We start from the raw sequence: 18,666 nt of genomic DNA, 5'->3' as shown, positions 1-18,666 counted from the left end.
TCCACCCTCCTCACATGAAGGAACTTCCCCACAAGCTCATCTTAGATTAGTGCTGCCGTTCGCCTGCCGTTCCTTATGGGAGAAGACCCGGTTGTTAGCCAGACTTGTCCACATTTCCTCAGGGAAAATTTTCCCTGTTCTGGCAGTGTAATCATTCTCTCGCCCAACAATGTTTTGGCTTTGCAGGACTTGTAACCTCCAGTTGGGACAGACTTTGGCAGAAGAGGGAGGAGTCTCTTGGGCCCGGTTGGAGACTTCCTTGGAGCACAAATCAAAGATGAAGGAAAAAGATTCAGCTGGCCCTGAAGCAGGAAGGGGCTCTCGGATCGCCCAGGCGAGGAGCAGTGGAGGATTCTGGGAAAGAACAGTGCGAAACAGTAGTGCAGGTGGCGAAGATACCCTCGGGTCAGAAGTGCAGCGCCAGCGCTTCAGGCATTTCCACTACCAGGAGGCCGAGGGACCCCGAGGGGTTTGCAGCCGACTCCACCGTCTCTGCCATCAGTGGCTGAAGCCAAAGCGACACACGAAGAATGAGATGCTGGACCTGGTGATCCTGGAGCAGTTCCTGGCTGTCCTTCCACTGGAGATGGCGAGCTGGGTGAGGGAATGTGGAGCGGAGACCAGTTCCCAGGCGGTGGCCCTGGCCGAAGGTTTCCTGCTGAGTCGGGTAGAGGACAAGAAGCGGGCAGAGCAGCAGGTGAGAGAGCGTTGCATCTGGTTAGCTCCAAGGGGCTCAGAATGTGCGGGTGCGTATCCCCAAAATGCTCAACTAATTGCCCGGCCTTTGTTTGGAAATCATCAAAGGAAAGATGTCCAAAACCCCACAGGGTTTTGCCTCTCATTTCGTTTCTAATCTTTCTCCCCATTTGATGTCTTCAGGGAAAGCGTCTGTTTGCAGGAGTGAACCCGGACCTCCATGAGGCAGACGGGACTCCATTGGGCATCAGACAGAGGCCACTGGGTAAGGATGAATGGGTTGCATCGCAATTTGGTCTCCCTCTGTCGGTTTTGAGATCAACCCATGGACTCCTTTAATTTTGAGGGCGGGGGGGGAAGATGCTTGTGTCCAGCCTTTTTCACAACTCAAAAATGTGTTTCTTTACACATTTCACTCTTGGCCCTCTGATTTGTTCCAGAAGCCCAAAGATGGAAAGAGAGACATTTTCACCCAATTGAAATGTAAAATGGGTACAAACACTCAAAAAATACAACTTCTTCCGGCACCCATGTGCAATTAGGCAGTATCATGCTACTTTAAACAGTCATGGCTTCCCCCAAAGAATCCTGGGAAATACTACGTAAAAGGTGCAGAGATTTGTTGTTGTTATGTGGCTCCAAGTCGACTACGACTTATGGCGACCCTATGAATCAGCGACCTCCAAGAGCATCTGTCATGAACCACCCTGTTCAGATCTTGTAAGTTCAGGTCTGTGGCTTCCTTTATGGAATCCATCTCTTGTTGGGAGACCCCTATTCCTCTTATGGAGCCACAGTTCCCAGAGTTCCCTGGGAAGAGGGATTGTTACCACTACAAACTACCTGGCTGTTTAAAGTCGTCGAATACTGCTTTGAATGTATAGTACAGATGGGCCCTCAGACATGCATCACAGAGCCACAAGGAATAACCTCTAATAATAATAATAATAATACTTTCTACCAGTTTTCCAGGGACAGAAGTTAAGCTAACTGGCCTGTAATTTCCGGGATCCCCTCTGGATCCCTTTTTGAATATTGGCGTTACATTTGCCACTTTCCAGTCCTCAGGCATGGAGGAGGACCCAAGGGACAAGTTATATATTTTAGTTAGCAGATCAGCAATTTCACCTTTGAGTTCTTTGAGAACTCTCAGGTGGATGCCATCCGGGCCCGGTGATTTGTCAGTTTTTATATTGTCCATTAAGCTTAGAACTTCCTCTCTCGTTACCACTATTTGTCTCAGTTCCTCAGAATCCCTTCCTGCAAATGCTTGGAATGCTTGGAATGTGGAAAGACCTTTCATAGAAGTACACACTGTCACCGTCATCAAAGAATTCACAGTAGGGAGAAATCATATTAATGCTTGGCACGTGGGAAGAGTTTCAGCTTCATGAAAAGTCTCACTTCACAGCAAGGAATTCATAGTAGAAAAACCGTAAAGGCAGTGGTGGCTGGTGGTTTCTTGACATGGCATGGCTGCTAGAAGGAGCAGTGGCCAATGAGGTCATACAGACACAGCCGGCCCCAGGTTTCTGGGGGCCCTGTGGCACAGACTGTTAGTGGGGCCTTTAACTCATACTTTCCTCCTCAAACTACACTCCTCCCTCTTGGCCTCACTCCTTTCAACTAAAACACATTTTGATCAATACGGCAACTCCCTACTGTCAAAGAAAAATGCAAATGTTAGTACTTCATTAGTTGCCTTTGTAATTTTTTTGTCAACAGCATACCTTAGAGGTAACTTAATCCTGTACATACTTACCAGGGAGTAAGTCTCATTGAACTCATTGGGGCCTACTTCTGGGTAGACACATAACAGTATGCACTATTGAACTGTCAGAGATACAACTTAAGAGACAATCTTAAGTAAACAGAAAATGCACATACCACAAGTTATCTAGTAGAATAAATGTTATTTCTTCTCCTGCACATAGAAATTTAGTCTTACTTCTTGTACGGCGTATAGTTAAGCTGCGGAATTCGCACCCACAAGAGGCAGTAATGAGCACCAACGTGGATGGCTTTAAAAGAGGATTAGACATACTGATGGTGGATAAAGCTATCAACACCTTTGTTGTTGTTGTTATGTGCCTTCAAGTCGATTCTGACTTATGGCGACCCTATGAATCAGTGACCTCCAAGAGCATCTGTCATGAACCACCCTGTTCAGATCTTGTAAGTTTAGGTCTGTGGCTTCCTTTATGCCACATTCCATGTTCCTATTGTGTGCGTCGTACAACCCCGGACTCTCCTTTCGCATCTGTGCGCATCAGCCTCTGGGCTTCCTTTCGGCTTTGACGCAGCTGCGTCATTAGTCACAGCACTACTCGTACTTGTCCTTTCTTCTTCCCCAGTAGCTCAGTGAGTGCCTTCTGACCTGCGGGTCTCATCTTCCAGCACTGTCTCGTGTTGCATTTTGGATGCTCTGTTCATAGGATTTTCGTGGTATTCAGAGGTGGTTTACCATTGCCTTCCTGTGAGTTTGGATGCATCTTAGCAGGGCCGGCTCCAGGCATGCGGGGGCCCTTGGGCATCAGCTTGCCCTGGCCCCCCAGTGTGTGTGTGTGTGCACATGTGCGCACGCCCACCGCCCCCCCACTGCCCCCCTACCTGTCTAGTCTTTACCATTACCCTTAATTAAGATGGCGGCCGCAGTTTCCCTAAGGGGAATGAAGCCTCCACCACCATCTTTGTTGATGGCACACGTGCGTGCTACGTGCACACATCTCTGCCATCAACTAAGATGGCGGCCACGGCTTCAGTACCTTTGTGAAGCTGTGCCCCATCTTCATTAAAGGCAATGCTAAAAAGCCGGCTGACAGGTAAGTGGGGGGCGTGAGGGGTGCGGATCGTGGAAGGGGAGCGAAGGGCCCCTCAGGGGCCCCTCAGGGGCTTCTGTAGCTCCGGGGCCCTCGGGCCAGTGCCCAACCTGGCCGCTCTTTAGAACTGGCCCTGACTACACTTCCCAGGATTCTTTGAGAGAAGCCATGACTGTCCAAAGGGAAATAAAGGCCTGGTGTGGATGTGGCCAGGGAAAGCTTTGGTTTACATTTGGGTGGGTGGCTACATGTGTCTGCTGTAGAATAAAAAGGTGGGGGAAAGCCTGAAAAAGAATGATTCTGTTTACAATGTTTTCCTTTTGGAAAGGAAAGGGGCTTCCCTTCTGCCCAGTGCCCACACACCCAATCTCCTCCCCTCCTACTCCCTGCCCCTTCCCTGGGTCAGTGTTGGACTACGACCTGGGAGACCAGGGTTCAAATCCCCACACAGCCATGAAGCTGACTGGGTGACCTTGGGCCAGTCACTGCCTCTTAGCCTCAGAGGAAGACAATGGTGAAATCACCTCTGAATACCGTTTACCATGAAAACCCTATTCAAAGGGTTGCAATAGGTTGGGATTGACTTGAAGGCAGTCCATTTTCATTTTCAAACATGATTGCATAGAAATAAATCCCACTGAACTCAAAAAATATGCAAATGATCAAACTCACCCTCCCTTCTCTTTCCTCCTATCCCCTCCTCTTGCCCCTTCCCTCCCCCTTCCTTTGCCCCTCACTCCCCATCCCCTTCCAATCCCCTCTTTCCCCTTCCCCCTCCTCCCCTTCCTCCTCCCCATGGTCAGTTTTACCTATCTTAAACATGATTGCATGGAAGTAAATACCATTGAACTCTATAAGCATGCAAATGATCAAACCTGCTCTCCCCTCCACCTTCCTTTGCCCCCCTCCAATACGCTTCTTCCCACTCCCCCTCCTCCTCCCCCATGGCAGTGTTTCCTATCCTAACCAAGATTGCATAGGAGTAAATCCCATTGAAAATAAGCATGCAAATGATCAGACCTGCTTTTCCCCTCTCCTCTCCTCTCCCTCCTCCCCTGCCCACTCCAGCCCTCCCTCCCTCCCCCCCATCAGTTTTACCTATCCTAAGCATGATTGCACGGGAGTAAATCGCACTGAATTTAATAAACATGCAAATGATCAAACCTGTCCTTCTCCTCCCCTCTCCATCCTGCCTCCTCCCCTCCCAGTCCTCCCCTCTGCATTTCCTCCCCTCCCTCCTCCTCCTCCTCCCCTCCCCATCTTCTGTGGTCAGTTTCACCTATCCTATGCATGATTGCAGGGGAGTAAATCCCATTGAACTCAATAAGCATGCATATTATCCATCCATTCTCAGCAAACTTGGACAGGATCCCATTTCTTACCTCCTGGATTAAAAAGCAGGGAAATTCATTAATAGGCAAAAAACCTTGCAGTTTAAGAACATACCTATAGCCCACAGCTATTCTATCAAACTTTTAAAAGCAGGGAAATTGGGCAGCTATAGTGAATGCACCAGGGGAGCAGGAGACCTGAACTCCTCTCTGAGATTTTGTACTGCCCTACAAATTGGTCAAAATGCAAACACCATTTGGGTTGGTCTTTCACAGTCCAATCCACTTCCTGTGTAGCTTGGAAGAATTTGGTAACGTGCTTCTGAGCATATGGTGAGTGGTGGCAACACTTGCAATCAGCCCAAATAATAGAAACAAGACATGTGCTGTGCTGATCTTGTTTTAGCAGGGAGGAAGGAAGACTCTTCTCAGTTGCTAATGCTCTCCACTTTCATGCTCCTAGAGATGTTTGTTGTTGTGAGAGAATGCATTAACAAAGATCTCATTCTTAATCCAGGAGCAAAAAAGGGTGTATGTGGCTGTAACTATCATGAAGGGACTCTGCACTTCTGAATTTTCTACTAAACAACTGATAAATACTGATGTAACTTTGTGTCTGGAGACTTATTATTAAGAATCACTTTCCATAATTGTAAGGAGGTGTGTCCACACGCAAGCATCCCAGGCCCGTAAATGAGGGGAGAGAGCAGCATAGGGACATAAGCAGGTGTCTTATTCCAGGGATTCCCAAACCTTTCTTCTACGTAGACCACTTGAAAATTGCTGAGGGTCTGAAAGTATCTGAAAATTTACTATGGGCATATGCAAGATAATTAACTCCCATTAGTGAAGAGAGCAAGAATTTGAGCTGTGCGTACGATATTGTAATTCAAAGGTGTAATTTTAATTTTGCTAGTTGTTTATGTCACTACTATTGCCATTACATTCAGTGATATATGGGAATTACGATTTACGAGTAACATCAGTACAAAAAACATTACTAAGGATTCTGTATGGTCTGATACGGGAGGAGGTCCATGGGGGTGACACCATGAGTTACCGCATCAGGTGACACCAACCCTAGTGACGCCACTGGTTCTTCCCCAGAATTGCCCGGGGCTCCTAGCCTCGATGATATGGGAGCCTCTTCCTGCTTCAGGACCAGCTGAGTTTTGGTTGTCCGTCTTTCAGCACTGTTGCAAGGAAGCCTCCAACAGGGCCCAAGAGACTCTCCCTTCATCTGCCAAATGCTGTCCTAACTGAAAGTGCAACCAAGTCCTGCAAAGACAAAGGTTGTTTGGATAGCAACAAGTCTGGGAGTTTCCTTCACGTGAGGTCCATGGATTAAACCCTTCAGTCTGGTTGAGAATCAGAAGCCCCAGTGGGAAGCCTGCAAGCAGGACGTGAGTTCAATAGCCCTCTCCCAAGTTGCAACTGGTATTCAGAGGCATTTAGCTGGTGCTAAAGGTAACAGAAATATAATCCTTATATACCCAATAGATCACTGCAATCTGCAGGTGAGGGCCTCCTGCAGATACCATCTCATCAGGAGGTGCATTCCACACAACACAGGAAGCGAACCTTTAGTGTTGTGCCACGTACCCTTTGGAATTCACTCCACTTAAATATTAGACAGGCGCCGTCTCCTTTATCTTTTTGATGCCTTCTGAAGACCTTCCTCTTTCAGCAAGCTTTTAAAGATACTATCCTAATCTGCATCTGTATTGTGTTTTTTAAATTTGTAAATTTGTTTTTAATGTTTTTAATTGTTGTAAACCGCCCAGAGAGCTTCGGCTATGGAGCGGTATGTAAATGCAACAAATAAATAAATAATAAACTGTTTTTAAGATGTTTTTACATAGTTTTTTTTTTTAAAGATTTTTAAAAAGTTTTAAGATATTTTGTTTTTGAAAAAGTTTCTGGTGTTCTATCGCTTGTTCTTTGCTGACCTGGGCTCCTCCAGGACTTCTCCATCCACTTTCTCTTAATTTTACACACATTTATCATCTCTCTCGTTGCTTGGCTTCTGTCTAACCCAAACGGTCTTGAAGTCCTGTCACTCATCTACAGAGTTGGTAGGTGATTAATTTGCAGGGTGGTTGACAGTTTATTCATGTTTTGAACTCAATTATGCATAAGAGGTTTTCAGGTAAACACTCCCTCCCTCCCTTTCTTTCGACATGTATTCAGTTGCTTCATTTCAAAGCAAAATAACATTTCTTTGCATCATCTGCTGTCGGGTACACTGCCTCTACACATGGAGGTTCCACTCCTGTCACAGGTATGCAGCTGCCTTGCTGGGGCAGATCAAAGATTCACCAGCCTCCTATTCCTTCCCCCCCCATCCCTTTCCACTTTTTGCGCCCACTTTCTAAGGCTTTGGTGTTCTGCTTGAAGAGTCTCCCTGCCCCCCCCCACTGATCAGGGCTCAGCCACGTGCAAAAATTCACCAGGGCGTACAGGTTGGTATTGGGGGTGGGACAAGGAGAGTGCCCGGCCAGTGGGACCCTCCACCTTCCCAGTCTGAACCTCTGCCTTCCTTCTCTTCCCATTTGAGTAGCTGGTCTTCCCCCTCCTCAGGATCCCAGGAACCCTCCTCTGCACCCCCGGGACTCCCCTCCACTCTAGTACAGAATGAGGAGCTTACCTGATCCCAGAAAGGAAACAGCAAAGGCAGCCCTTTGAGAAAAGAGCGCAGGCACCTTCTCCCCCCACCCCCGAACCCCCAGCGGAGAAGGCGAGGCAGGAAGCAGTTTGCAAGTTCTTCTGGAGGATGGACTCTCAACTCCCTCCCCAAATTCCCGTCCTCTCTAGGCATCCAGTCCAGCTTCCTTAACCCTTCCCTAGCCAACCTCCTCCTCTTTCCAAGAAAGTCGCATTGCGCAGGGAGCCCATTCATATAGCGGGATGGATGCAAAATGTTGGTAAAACCCTTGTTGCTATTTTTAGAAATATACAAACAGGAGAAAATGAGATTTTGACATTTTGAACTGCCAGTATATGAGCCCTTATCAATGAGAATAATATTAACTAACAGGCAAAAAAACCTTGTAGTTTAAGATATTTCTGTTAAAAAGCAGGGAAATTGGGCAGCTATAGTGAATTCACCAGGGGAGCAAGAGACCTGACCTCCTCTCTGAGATATTGGACTGCCCTACAGATTTGTCAAAATGCAAATACAATTTGGATTGGTCTTTCACAGTCCAATCCACTTGCTGTGTAGCTTGGAAGAATTTGGTAACATGTGCCTCTCTGAGCATATGGTGAGTGGTGGCAACACCTGCAATCAGCCCAAATAACAGAAAGAAGACACGTGCTGTGCTGATCTTGTTTTAGCAGGGAGGAAGCAAGATTATTAAGACAGTTGATATAGTTCAGATGGTCACTTTAAATATGTCTGATTTACTTTGCAATATTAGTGAAGTTTCTTATAGTAAATCATTTTCTTTTGCTTCTGTTTCTGAAACATGTGACGTACAGCAACACTTTGCAATACTAAAAAAAAGTTCCGAAAACAGTTGTGCAATAATGGCACTGACTAGTCTACAGAATAGTTTCCAATGGAATGAGGAGTGTCAGTGCAGTAATCAATTTGGTACTCTTCAAGGTGCCACAAGACTGTTTTTTGTTTGTTTGCTTTTCAGTCCCTGGATTTCAAAGCAACTAAAGCTTGTACAAAGTATTTTATTTACATCCGTGGATTCTAAGGGTTAAAATGAACTGAACTGGATTCCTAGAGAGGAAGGGAATTGCGGGGAGAGGGAGCAGAGTCCTCCAGAAGGCAAACACCTCCCTGCAAAGTCTTTTCCTTACTGGCTTCTCGGGGGCGGGGGGGGGAGTGGTCTTTGTCTCTCTCGGGGAAAGCATCGCTGGCACCTTTTGGGAACTGGTGAGTCTCTCACTGCCCCCCCCGCTTCCATTTTGTGCATTTGGGTGAAGGGGGTCCCAGAATAGCAGGGGGAGAATGCGCGGGGGGGGGCTGTGCAGCTGATCCATCAGGGATGCACCACAATACCCAAATCGCGGACCGGAGGCTCGCTCTCATCTCTGCAAAGCCAGGAAGGCCCTTTTGATATGGGGTGGTTTTTTTTAGAGGATTTGAAATAGGTCTGCAACACTGAGCTGATGGAAGGGAATCCTCAGTTGCATCTCACTCGGCACGCATGCCCCTCTCCATTAATCACGCAGTGATGCTTTCCAGCCTCCTGTCTGACCCGCATGTGCCCATTCAGACATGCAAAATGTTGCCGGCATCTTTGGAGACGGAATAGAAAGTCCTGCTGAGAACTATTGACAGTATTTCATCGAAGGAATCGAATGCAAGACAGACCCCCCACTGAGGGTTTTAAAAAACAACTGTTGAATGGATGGTGGGAGGAGTAAGGAAGGTACTTGCCTCCCCCCCCCAATAATCCATAATCCATAGTCCACAGATTCCCAGCTTTTATTTTTTGGAAAGGAAAATAGGGTTCTAACATTTGTTGAAACTGAGATATGAGGCAAAATGTTTATTTTTCTCTCTCTTTGTGTGGATGTTAGAAACTAGCCTCGTCCCACCTTTCAGTGCTTTATTCCTTTGGGAGGAGGAGGAGCATATAAACCTCCATTTCATTATTTTAGCTTCTGGTGATAGTTCTGGTTTAATTTGTTCTAACACCCAATTATTTGTCTTCTTCACGGTCCATGGTATGCGCAAAGCTCTCCTCCAGCACCACATTTCACATGAGTTGATTTTTCTCTTATCCACTTTTTTCACTGTTCAACTTTCACATCCATTCATAGAGGTTGGGAATACCATGGTCAGAATGATCCTGACTTTAGTGTTCAGTGATACATCTTTGCAGTTGAGGACCTTTTCTCGTTCTCTCACAGCTGCCCTCCCCAGTCCTAGCCTTCTTCTGATTTCTTGACTATGGTCTCCATTTTGGTCAATGATTGTGCCGAGGTGTTGATAATCTTATGGTGACCCTATGAATCAGAGACCTCCAAGAGCATCTGTTATGAACCACCCTGCTCAGAGCTTGTAAGTTCAGGTCTGTGGCTTCCTTTATGGAATCAATCCATCTCTTGCTTGGCTTTCCTCTTTTTCTACTCCCTGCTGTTTTTCCCAGCATTATGGTCTTTTCTAGTGAATCAGGTCTTCTCATGATGTGTCCAAAGAATGATAACCTTAGTTTCAACATTTTAGCTTCAAGTGATAGTTCTGGTTTAATTTGTTCTAACACCCAATTATTTGTCTTTTTCGCAGTCCATGGTATGCGCAAAGCTCTCCTCCAGCACCACATTTCAGAGGAGTGGATTTTTCTCTTATCCACTTTTTTCGCTGTCCAACTTTCACATCTATACACAGAGATTGGGAATACCATGGTCTGAATGAGCAGGAATAAAGTGGCTACAAAAGGCATCATTTTTTGCTTCCTTTAACCAGAGCGATGCATCTTTGTACTACAAAGAACCACATTATTCTGGGTCTCTTCCCTCTTTACAAATTAATACAACTCCAAGGCTTCAGCCAATTTGTTTAGCATCACACATACACACACTTACTGTGTAGGAGTATTTACAGGAAACAACTTGTTCCTGATCTCAGATGAAGAGGAAAGAGGTGTTCGGGTTGCTAGGATGAAAAGTGCACTGAGTCAAAGGGGGAAACAGCAGCTCTTTAGGACCCCAAGGATTCCTATCTACTACCTGCTGTCCAAACAACTCACTCATCAATCACAGCTCCGACTTCACTCATTGGTTAAAAAACACAGAAAGGCGGGGAGAAGCCAGACTGCCTCTGGTCTTGCATCACAGAGATGTATAAAGCAGCAGCAGCCGGCCTGCAAGTCACAGGGTAAGGAAGGGGAGTGACAAGGCCCATTTGTGGTCCACAGCCCACGGTCAGAGAAATGCTGGCTTAGAAGGCAGCCTGCTTATTTTGCTTTATAACTTTCCTTCTAGGGGGGCTAGAGACTCCAATTGCACCATTACAGTCCGGTCATGGTTGCTAGCAAAACTCATCCATGTTTGCTTTGAGAATTTTTTCCTGTCCTGACAGTGTAGTAATTCTATAACAAAACAATGTCTTGGCTTTGTAGGATTTGGCAGCGTACCTAATTGGGGCAGACAGAAATTGGCAGAAGACGAACGTGTTCCTCTGGACCTCTTGAAGGCTTTCGTGGAACAGTGATGGATGAGCAAGACACAGCTTGGCCTGAAGCAGGAAGAAGCCGCGATGCCATCAAGACTGGGTGCAGTGAGGGATTCTGGGAAAGAACTGTGCGGAAGGTCCTGGGTGAGGAGGACACCCTCAGCTCAGATGTGCAACACCAGCAGTTGAGGCAGTTCTGCTACCAGCAAGCCGAGGGCCCCAGAGAGGTTTGCAGCCGACTCCACCACCTTTACCGTCAGTGGTTGAAGCCAGAAAGGCATACCAAAGCTCAGATGCTGGATCTGGTGATCTTAGAGCAGTTCCTCACTATCCTTCCACCAGAGATAGAAAGCTGGGTGAGGGAATGTGGAGCGGAGACCACTTCCCAGGCGGTGGCCCTGGCCGAAGGTTTCCTTCTGAGTCGGGCAGAGGACAAGAAGCGGGCAGAGCAGGAGGTGAGAGCATTTCATTGAGATAGATCCAAGGGGCTCCGGATGTGAGGGAAGGTATCCCAAAATACTCTAATTGCCCAAGCTTTTTTTGGAAAACACCAAAGGAATCCCCTTAGTTTTCTGCCTCCGTCATTCCTTTTCTAATCCTCTGCCCCATTCCCTGTTTTGAACCATCATTACTGTTTCAGGAAAAAGATCCCTTTGCAGAAATGGGCTCTGATCTCCCTGAAGCAGAGAGGACTCCATCAGACACCAGACAGAGACAGCTGGGTAAGGATTAATGTGGGATGTATCTCAATTAGGTCTGCTGATTTTGAAATCAATCCATGGGCTCTTTTAATCTTCGGGGGTAAAACACTTGTCTCCAGCCTTTTCCACAGCTCAAAAACGTGTTTATTTACATTTCACTCTTGGCTGTCTGATCTGTGGCCAAGAGTCCAAGGGGGGGAAGAGAGACATTTTCATACAACCAAAATATAAATGTGGAACAAACACTCAGCCTATGCAATGTTTTCCGGCACCCACGTCTGGTTACGCCACATCTGCACTGAATATTTAAAGCAGTATCATACCTGTAGAAACTACCTGGCTGTTTAATGTTGTATCATCCATTGGCGATCACTCATGGCCGAGTAGGTCTTTAACGGTGGGTCTGTAAGTGACTGTGGAGGCTCACAGTGGGGACATCGGTTTCCAGATGGAAGATGGTCGCAATGAGGATTTGTTTGACGTGCCTTCCGCTTAGCTCATTTGTCCCTTTCGCCCTGTATTTGTGCTTCTTCAAAGTCCACAGCACTTTGAATGTATAGTACAGATGGGCCCCCAGGCATGCATCACAGAGCCACAACCTCTGAGACAGGCACCTGCTACTGGCTTCCTTCCATCTTTGTCTCTCACAGGCGACAGAATGATGCCGGCAAGACCTCCTCAGGCATCTCTTCTTTGTGGCAGAGGGGAAGCAGTTGCTGTGGCACCGGATCAGGTAGGGGGAAGGATAATTGGGGGTAGAGAGGCTGGGGGCTGTCAGGGTGCCTCTGTCCCCTGCTCATCTCCCTGGGACTGAACACATTTCTTTCCTCCTCTTTCCTTCGGTCAAAGCTGTCCTTAACAAAGGCTGCGAATGCCATTCGTGAATGTCTACGTCCTTAGAATAATGACCAGCCGCCTCACCTTCACTAGCCTTTTGTTTTTTTTTTTCAATAATTTTTATTCAGATTTTCATAAAACATACAAGACGAAATCATAAAACATTCAAAGACAAAAAACAAAATCAAAAATAGTTAAACAAAAAAAAAAAAAGAAAAAAAAAACAAAAATAAAAAATAAAGAGTAAAATATTGACTTCCCATTTGTCAAAGATCAAATCAGTTATAAGTCTATAATATATAACAATCCTGTCTCTTAAGTCATATTATAAAATCACTTTCCTCCAGTAGTTATCTTACTTAATCATCAAATCTCATAAACATTACTTTATTCTTTCCACAAAAAGTCAAAGAGAGGTTTCAATTCTTTAAGAAATATATCTATCAATTTTTTTTTCCAGATAAGCATATCGATTAATCCATCTCATTACTAATTATGATAATCTTATTGTCATAACCATAGTCAAAATAAACATTTCAATTAATCCATCACATCAGAATCTGTTAGATTCAGTAATTTCAGTAGCCATTGTTCTATTATCCCTATTAGTTCCATTTTCCATCTTCCATCTTCAGTAGTCTTGTTAAGTCCAGTAATTTCAGTATCCAATCTTCCATTATCAGTATTCCATAATAATCTTGCTGTCAAAGCCATAGTCATATAGTAAGAGTCTGATGGGAATTACCTCTATCCCAAATATTTTCTTGCCATCCATTCTGAATAGGTTGCTGAAATACTGCTGTAAAATCATATCTCTGTTCTTTTTTTCAAAATACACTGGGTCATCTCTTGAAAGTTTTTCCATTGTCACATGGCTGCAATTAATTCCATAGATTTTCTCTATATTGGGCTCCATCACATCATTCCAGTCCAGAAGATTATCCATGCCATTGATAACTTTATCTCTAGAATCTTCATTAATTTCTTCAGAGATAACATTGAGTTCCAAACAATAGATTTTATTTCTAAAGTCCATAGACTCCAAATCTTGTTCCTGTTCCACGTTTGTTCCAATCTCCGGGATCTCCTCTCTCACAGGGACCCCTGTTCCAGTCTCCAGGGTCTCCTCTCTCACAGGGACCCCTGTTCCAGTCTCCAGGGTCTCCTCTCTCACAAGGACCCCTAAGTCTTTAATCTCCTGTGTCTCCAAACAATAGATTTTGTTTCTAAAGTCCATAGACTCCAAATCTTTTTCCTGTTCCACGTTTGTTCCAATCTCCGGGGTCTCCTCTCTCACAGGGACCCCTTCCAGGGTCACCTCTCTCACAGGGACCCCTATATCTTTAATCTCCTGCTTCATTTTACTCAATTCAATTTTCAGCTCCTTACAACCCTGTCGCAGGTTTTGTTTCGTTATCTCAATCTCATCCATTATTTTCTGAAACATAGTTATTTCCAGATTCTCAGCCACTTTCTTAATTGCCATTTTAAAAGAAAAATATAGGAAAACCACTTCTTATTTCAGCAACAATTGGGTTAATACTCCAAACTTGGTGACATCACAGTATAAACAGAGCAGACAGCCTTATCTCTCCATGCTTAAGTAAACAAAATGCAGTTCCCAGGATCGAAACAATTAATGGCGGTCGTCAGGAAACAGATTCGTCAAAATAAAATAGACCAAAAAGAGAGTAGTCTCAGACAATATAATATTCTTCAAAATAAAAATCTGGAATAGAAATCCCTCTTCTGTGTATATCTTTAGAATGCAAATCCAGGACAGCTTTTTGCAACAAAAACAGAGATAAGCTATTAATTAGTGAGTAGCAGAGAGAAGTTATGGCTCCCCAGTGAGATGTCAAAAACCGATCAATCTGGCAAATCTCTTTTAAACAGCAACAATTTAAGTCAAGTAAAAGAAAAATATAGAAAGAAGGGTGCTTGCCTGTTAGTGCGTTCTCTCTTAGAAGATAAGATGAACGTTCGCTTTATCAGATAGAGCTTGTTGTTGAAAATCCGTCCCACCTTCGTCGGCTGGACCTCGTCCCATAAATTAATGAGATCTGGTCGTCCCAACAAAAATAGGCTTTGAGGTTAATCTCTTCGTTTCTCCCTACCCGGGAGAAGTTTAATCAGTCAAAAAAAAAAAAAATCTGACTGATATATCTGAATAAGCTTCTTTTGAGGCAGGAGCCCGTCTCAAAAGCAGGCACAGGCTAAGTCACCCTTCCCGGAAGTCTGTCACCTTCACTAGCCTTTTGGATGTTGCTGGTATTATTTATTAGTAGCAGCAGTATTGATTCATGTATATAACGTTTAATGCTCAAATGGGCTAAGCGGTTTACAAAATATAAAACCCAGTTACACAAAGATTAAGATAGAAACATCTGTTATTAAAATGAAACAATCCCTTTAGAAGAACAACAGAGCAATTACTAGATACGAAACAACACAATAAACAGGTCATCTTTATGCTGTCTACGAGGGGGAAATGATTTTTTTTTCTTTTTAGGGATCAGTGTCCTTTGAGGAGGTGGCTGTGTATTTCACGAAAGACGAGTGGATTCTGCTGGATCCTGACCAGAGAGCGCTGCATGCGGAAGTCATGGAGGAGAATTGTGGGATCGTGGCCTCTCTCGGTAAGGCTCCCTGTTGGGTCATAATACCTGTCTTGAAAGTCATTTATTTATATGTGTGATGAGGTAACTCAACAGCGCCACCTACAGATTCTTGGATTCTAATCCCCCTGCGACTGGGCAACTACCTACTGTTTTGTTGCTGAATATGCTCCCTCCTGTTATGCCCTTCTAAACATATATATTTACTTTTTATTTACAAACATGTGTTTGATGGTTCCCCCCCCTTTCCTCCCATTTTTCCTTCCCACACAAACAAAATTATTTATATTGTGATGCTTGGCTTCACTTGTTTTTTATGCATCTGTGTTTTGTCACTTGATGAAACTGAGGCTATCATACTTTGGACACATCATGAGAAGACATGATTCACTAGAAAAGACAATCATGCTGGGAAAAACAGAAGGGAGTAGAAAAAGAGGAAGGCCAAATGAGAGATGGATTGATTCCATAAAGGACTCCATCCAAGATCGTTTAGCTCAGGAGTGAGGAACTAGATCTCGCCGGTGAGCCAGGTCCTTCCTTCCCCCAGTCCTGTGGCCCAACTTGGATAGGTGGCCATTCCCCAAACATCATTATGACATCAGGCAACAACTTCAAAGGGACTCACTGAAACCCTTTGTAGGCTAGCTGTCAATGCTAATCAGCTGATTGATGCCAAGAGCTTACAGGATGGCTCATAGCATCAATCAGTTGATTGGCACTGAAAGCCATCCCCTTTGATGTCCGTTTGCAGTGGCTTTGCATTTAAACCTACTGCAAATGGACTTCAGAGCACCCATCAGATGATCAACGCTGAGAGCCCCATTGAGAGCACTGCAGCAAATCCCAGTGGGGTTCCTTGTCAAGGAGATCAGTGGTGACAGAGAGCCCCTTTTGCCAAGGAACAATGGGGAGTGCACTTTAACCTCCCGATTGTTTATTTGCAGCCGTGTCTTTAGCTGTGAACCCGATGTCACAGGTTTGGAGAAAGGCAAAATTAGGACTGCTGCTGGACCCAGTTAGCTCCATGGGCCAAAGGTTCCCCTCTGCTGCCTTAGCAGCAGAAGCCAAGGATTGACCTTGGGGCCACCTGCATGCAAATGCCATTGTCTGCCTGTGAATGATGGGGCCTAACCTTTTTGTTTCACCATACTTGCATCTTTCCATTGCTTCTAACCTTATATAAGAGAATGCACGTGGTGGTTCCTGCACAACAACCTTGTGAAGTAGGCTAGGCTGAGAGTGAGAGTGGTTGACCCAAAACCAACCAATGAGCTTCATCCATGAGCTGGAAGCTGAACCCAGGTCTCCATGGTGCAAATCCAGCACTCTGTTGCACACCAGCTGTCAGTTACTACCAGTCAACAGAGGCAGTTCTGCAGTAAGACCTGCCTCCCATCTAATTCCCTTCAATTCTTCTTATATCACATGTTAATTTGTATTGTTCCATTTGAATCTCTGTTTCCTCCTAGGGTCTAATCAGTTTCTGTCTTCATTGCAGAAGGGGACAAATTGGAAACCAAGAATAAGGGAGTCAACAACAAAAAACCCACAACAGGGGAGCGGAATAAAAATGTGGAGTGTAAACAGAATTTCAGTCAGAGTTGCAACCAGAGAATTCATAAGAGGGAAAAACTATACCAGTGTTTGGAATGTGGAAAGAGCTTCAGTCGGAGTTCCAATCTCACTTCCCATCAAAGAATTCACAATGGGACGAAACCATATCAGTGCATAGAATGTGGAAAAAGCTTCCATCACAGCACCACCCTTACTATACATCAGAGAAGCCATACAGGAGAGAAACCATATACATGCTTGGAATGTGCAAAGAGCTTCAATCGGAGCTCCCATCTCACTTCCCATCAAAGAATTCACAGTGGGGAAAAACCGTATCACTGCTTGGAATGTGGAAAGAGCTTCCGTCACAGCACAACCCTTACTACACATCAGAGAAGCCATACAGGAGAGAAACCATATACATGCTTGGAATGTGGAAAGAGCTTCAATCGGAGCTCCCATCTCACTTCCCATCAAATAATTCACAATGGGATGAAACCATATCAGTGCTTGGAATGTGGAAACAGCTTCACATGCAAGGCGAGCCTCACTTCCCATCAAAGAATCCATACAGGAGAGAAACCATATCAGTGCATAGAATGTGGAAAAAGCTTCCGCTTGAAAGAAAGTCTTGCTTCCCATCAGAGAAGTCATACTGGGGAGAATCCATATAAGTGCTTGGAATGTGGAAAGATCTTTAGCCGGAGCCACCATCTCACTTCCCATCAAAGAATTCATACTGGGAAGAAACCATATCAGTGCTTGGAATGTGGAAACAGCTTCACATGGAAGGCGAACCTCACTTCCCATCAAAGAATCCATACAGGAGAGAAACCATATCAGTGCATAGAATGTGGAAAAAGCTTCATTCAGAGGTGCCATCTCACTTCCCATCAAAAAATTCATACAGGGGAGAAACCGTATCAGTGCTTGGAATGTGGGAAGAGCTTCCGTCACAGCACAACCCTTACTACACATCAGAGAAGCCATACAGGAGAGAAACCGTATCAGTGCTTGGAATGTGGAAAGAGCTTCAATCGGAGCTCCCGTCTCACCTCCCATCAAAGAATTCACAGTGGGGAAAAACCGTATCACTGCTTAGAATGTGGAGAGAGCTTCATTCAGAAAGCAAGTCTCACTTCCCATCAAAGTATTCATACGCCTATGGGATCTCTGGGGTGGCTTAGGTTTTACACTATTAATCTAAGATGGTCTTCAGATGAGATGTTATGATATTAATAATGTGATGATTATGTATATGAGCAGATTGTATTTTATATTGTATTTTATATTGTACGTCGCCCAGAGTGTCCGTTCAGTCGGACAGATGGGCGTCTGCTAAATAAAATTTTATTATTATTATTATTATTATAGAGGGGAGAAACGATATGAATGCTTGGAATGTGGAAAGACCTTTCAGAGAAGTACACATTGCCACCGTCATCAAAGAATTCACAGTGGGGAGAAATCATATTAATGCTCGGAATGTGGGAAGAGTTTCAGCTTCATGAAAAGTCTCACTTCACATCAAATAATTCACATAGGAGAAAAATCATAAAAGTAGGGGTGGCTGGTGGTCTTTAGGCCTCGCAAGGCTGCTAGCAGGTCATGGAGCAGTGGGCAATGAGGTCACGGATAGCCAAGTTGTTCTGGTTTTCTCCCCATTCTCTCTTTGAAGGTTATGGTGGAAACTTAAGCATTACAGACACTCAGCATCTAACTAAACTGAAGAGTGGTTCAGAAGGGACCCCTGCTGTCACTATTGCTTTTCTGCTAGGAGAAATGTTGTGTGGCTTCCACCTGTCCTGGTTCTCTCTCTGTCTACCTCTTTTGCAAAGAAACAGTGGACATTTAAATGGTACAGCTGCATGAATATGTCGCACCCAAGTCTCTTAGCTTGGTTCAGAATTGCTGTCACAGTTTCTAGTGTGGGTTCATGACACAAGAACTGTTCATTATTCAGAAGCAAGC

The 18,666-nt window shown here is 44.8% G+C and overlaps 1 protein-coding gene across 4 annotated transcripts; it reads left to right on the top strand.

The window, feature by feature from the left end:
* Positions 1–635: 635 nt before the first annotated feature.
* LOC133381543 (zinc finger protein 883-like) lies at positions 636–18,075 on the top strand. 4 transcript variants are annotated; one of them, XM_061620772.1, is made up of 6 exons: positions 636–697; positions 10,930–11,437; positions 11,623–11,704; positions 12,334–12,416; positions 15,033–15,159; positions 16,640–18,075. In XM_061620772.1, exons 2-6 carry the CDS (start codon positions 11,021–11,023, stop codon positions 17,926–17,928), a joined length of 1,998 nt encoding a protein of 665 aa, XP_061476756.1. In that variant the 5' UTR covers positions 636–697; positions 10,930–11,020; the 3' UTR covers positions 17,929–18,075. The 4 variants fall into 4 exon arrangements, with proteins under 4 accessions (XP_061476756.1, XP_061476758.1, XP_061476755.1 ...); XM_061620774.1 differs by lacking the exon at positions 636–697 and adding an exon at positions 7,745–7,766; XM_061620771.1 differs by lacking the exon at positions 636–697 and adding an exon at positions 8,643–8,735.
* The last annotated feature ends 591 nt before the right edge of the window (positions 18,076–18,666 follow it).

The sequence above is a fragment of the Rhineura floridana genome, chromosome 3 (genome assembly GCF_030035675.1).
Source record: "Rhineura floridana isolate rRhiFlo1 chromosome 3, rRhiFlo1.hap2, whole genome shotgun sequence".
NCBI lineage: Eukaryota > Metazoa > Chordata > Lepidosauria > Squamata > Rhineuridae > Rhineura > Rhineura floridana.
The sequence above is the reverse complement of the archived record's forward strand: the minus strand, read 5'-3'. Positions and strand labels throughout refer to the sequence as shown.

Bases quoted from the DNA above. Each gene is read 5' to 3' on its own strand.
- LOC133381543 (XM_061620772.1), top strand. From the start codon at position 11,021: ATGGATGAGCAAGACACAGCTTGGCCTGAAGCAGGAAGAAGCCGCGAT. The intron at 11,438-11,622 runs GTGAGAGCATTT...TTACTGTTTCAG, and splicing joins AGAAGCGGGCAGAGCAGGAG to GAAAAAGATCCCTTTGCAGA. The intron at 15,160-16,639 runs GTAAGGCTCCCT...TCTTCATTGCAG, and splicing joins TGGGATCGTGGCCTCTCTCG to AAGGGGACAAATTGGAAACC.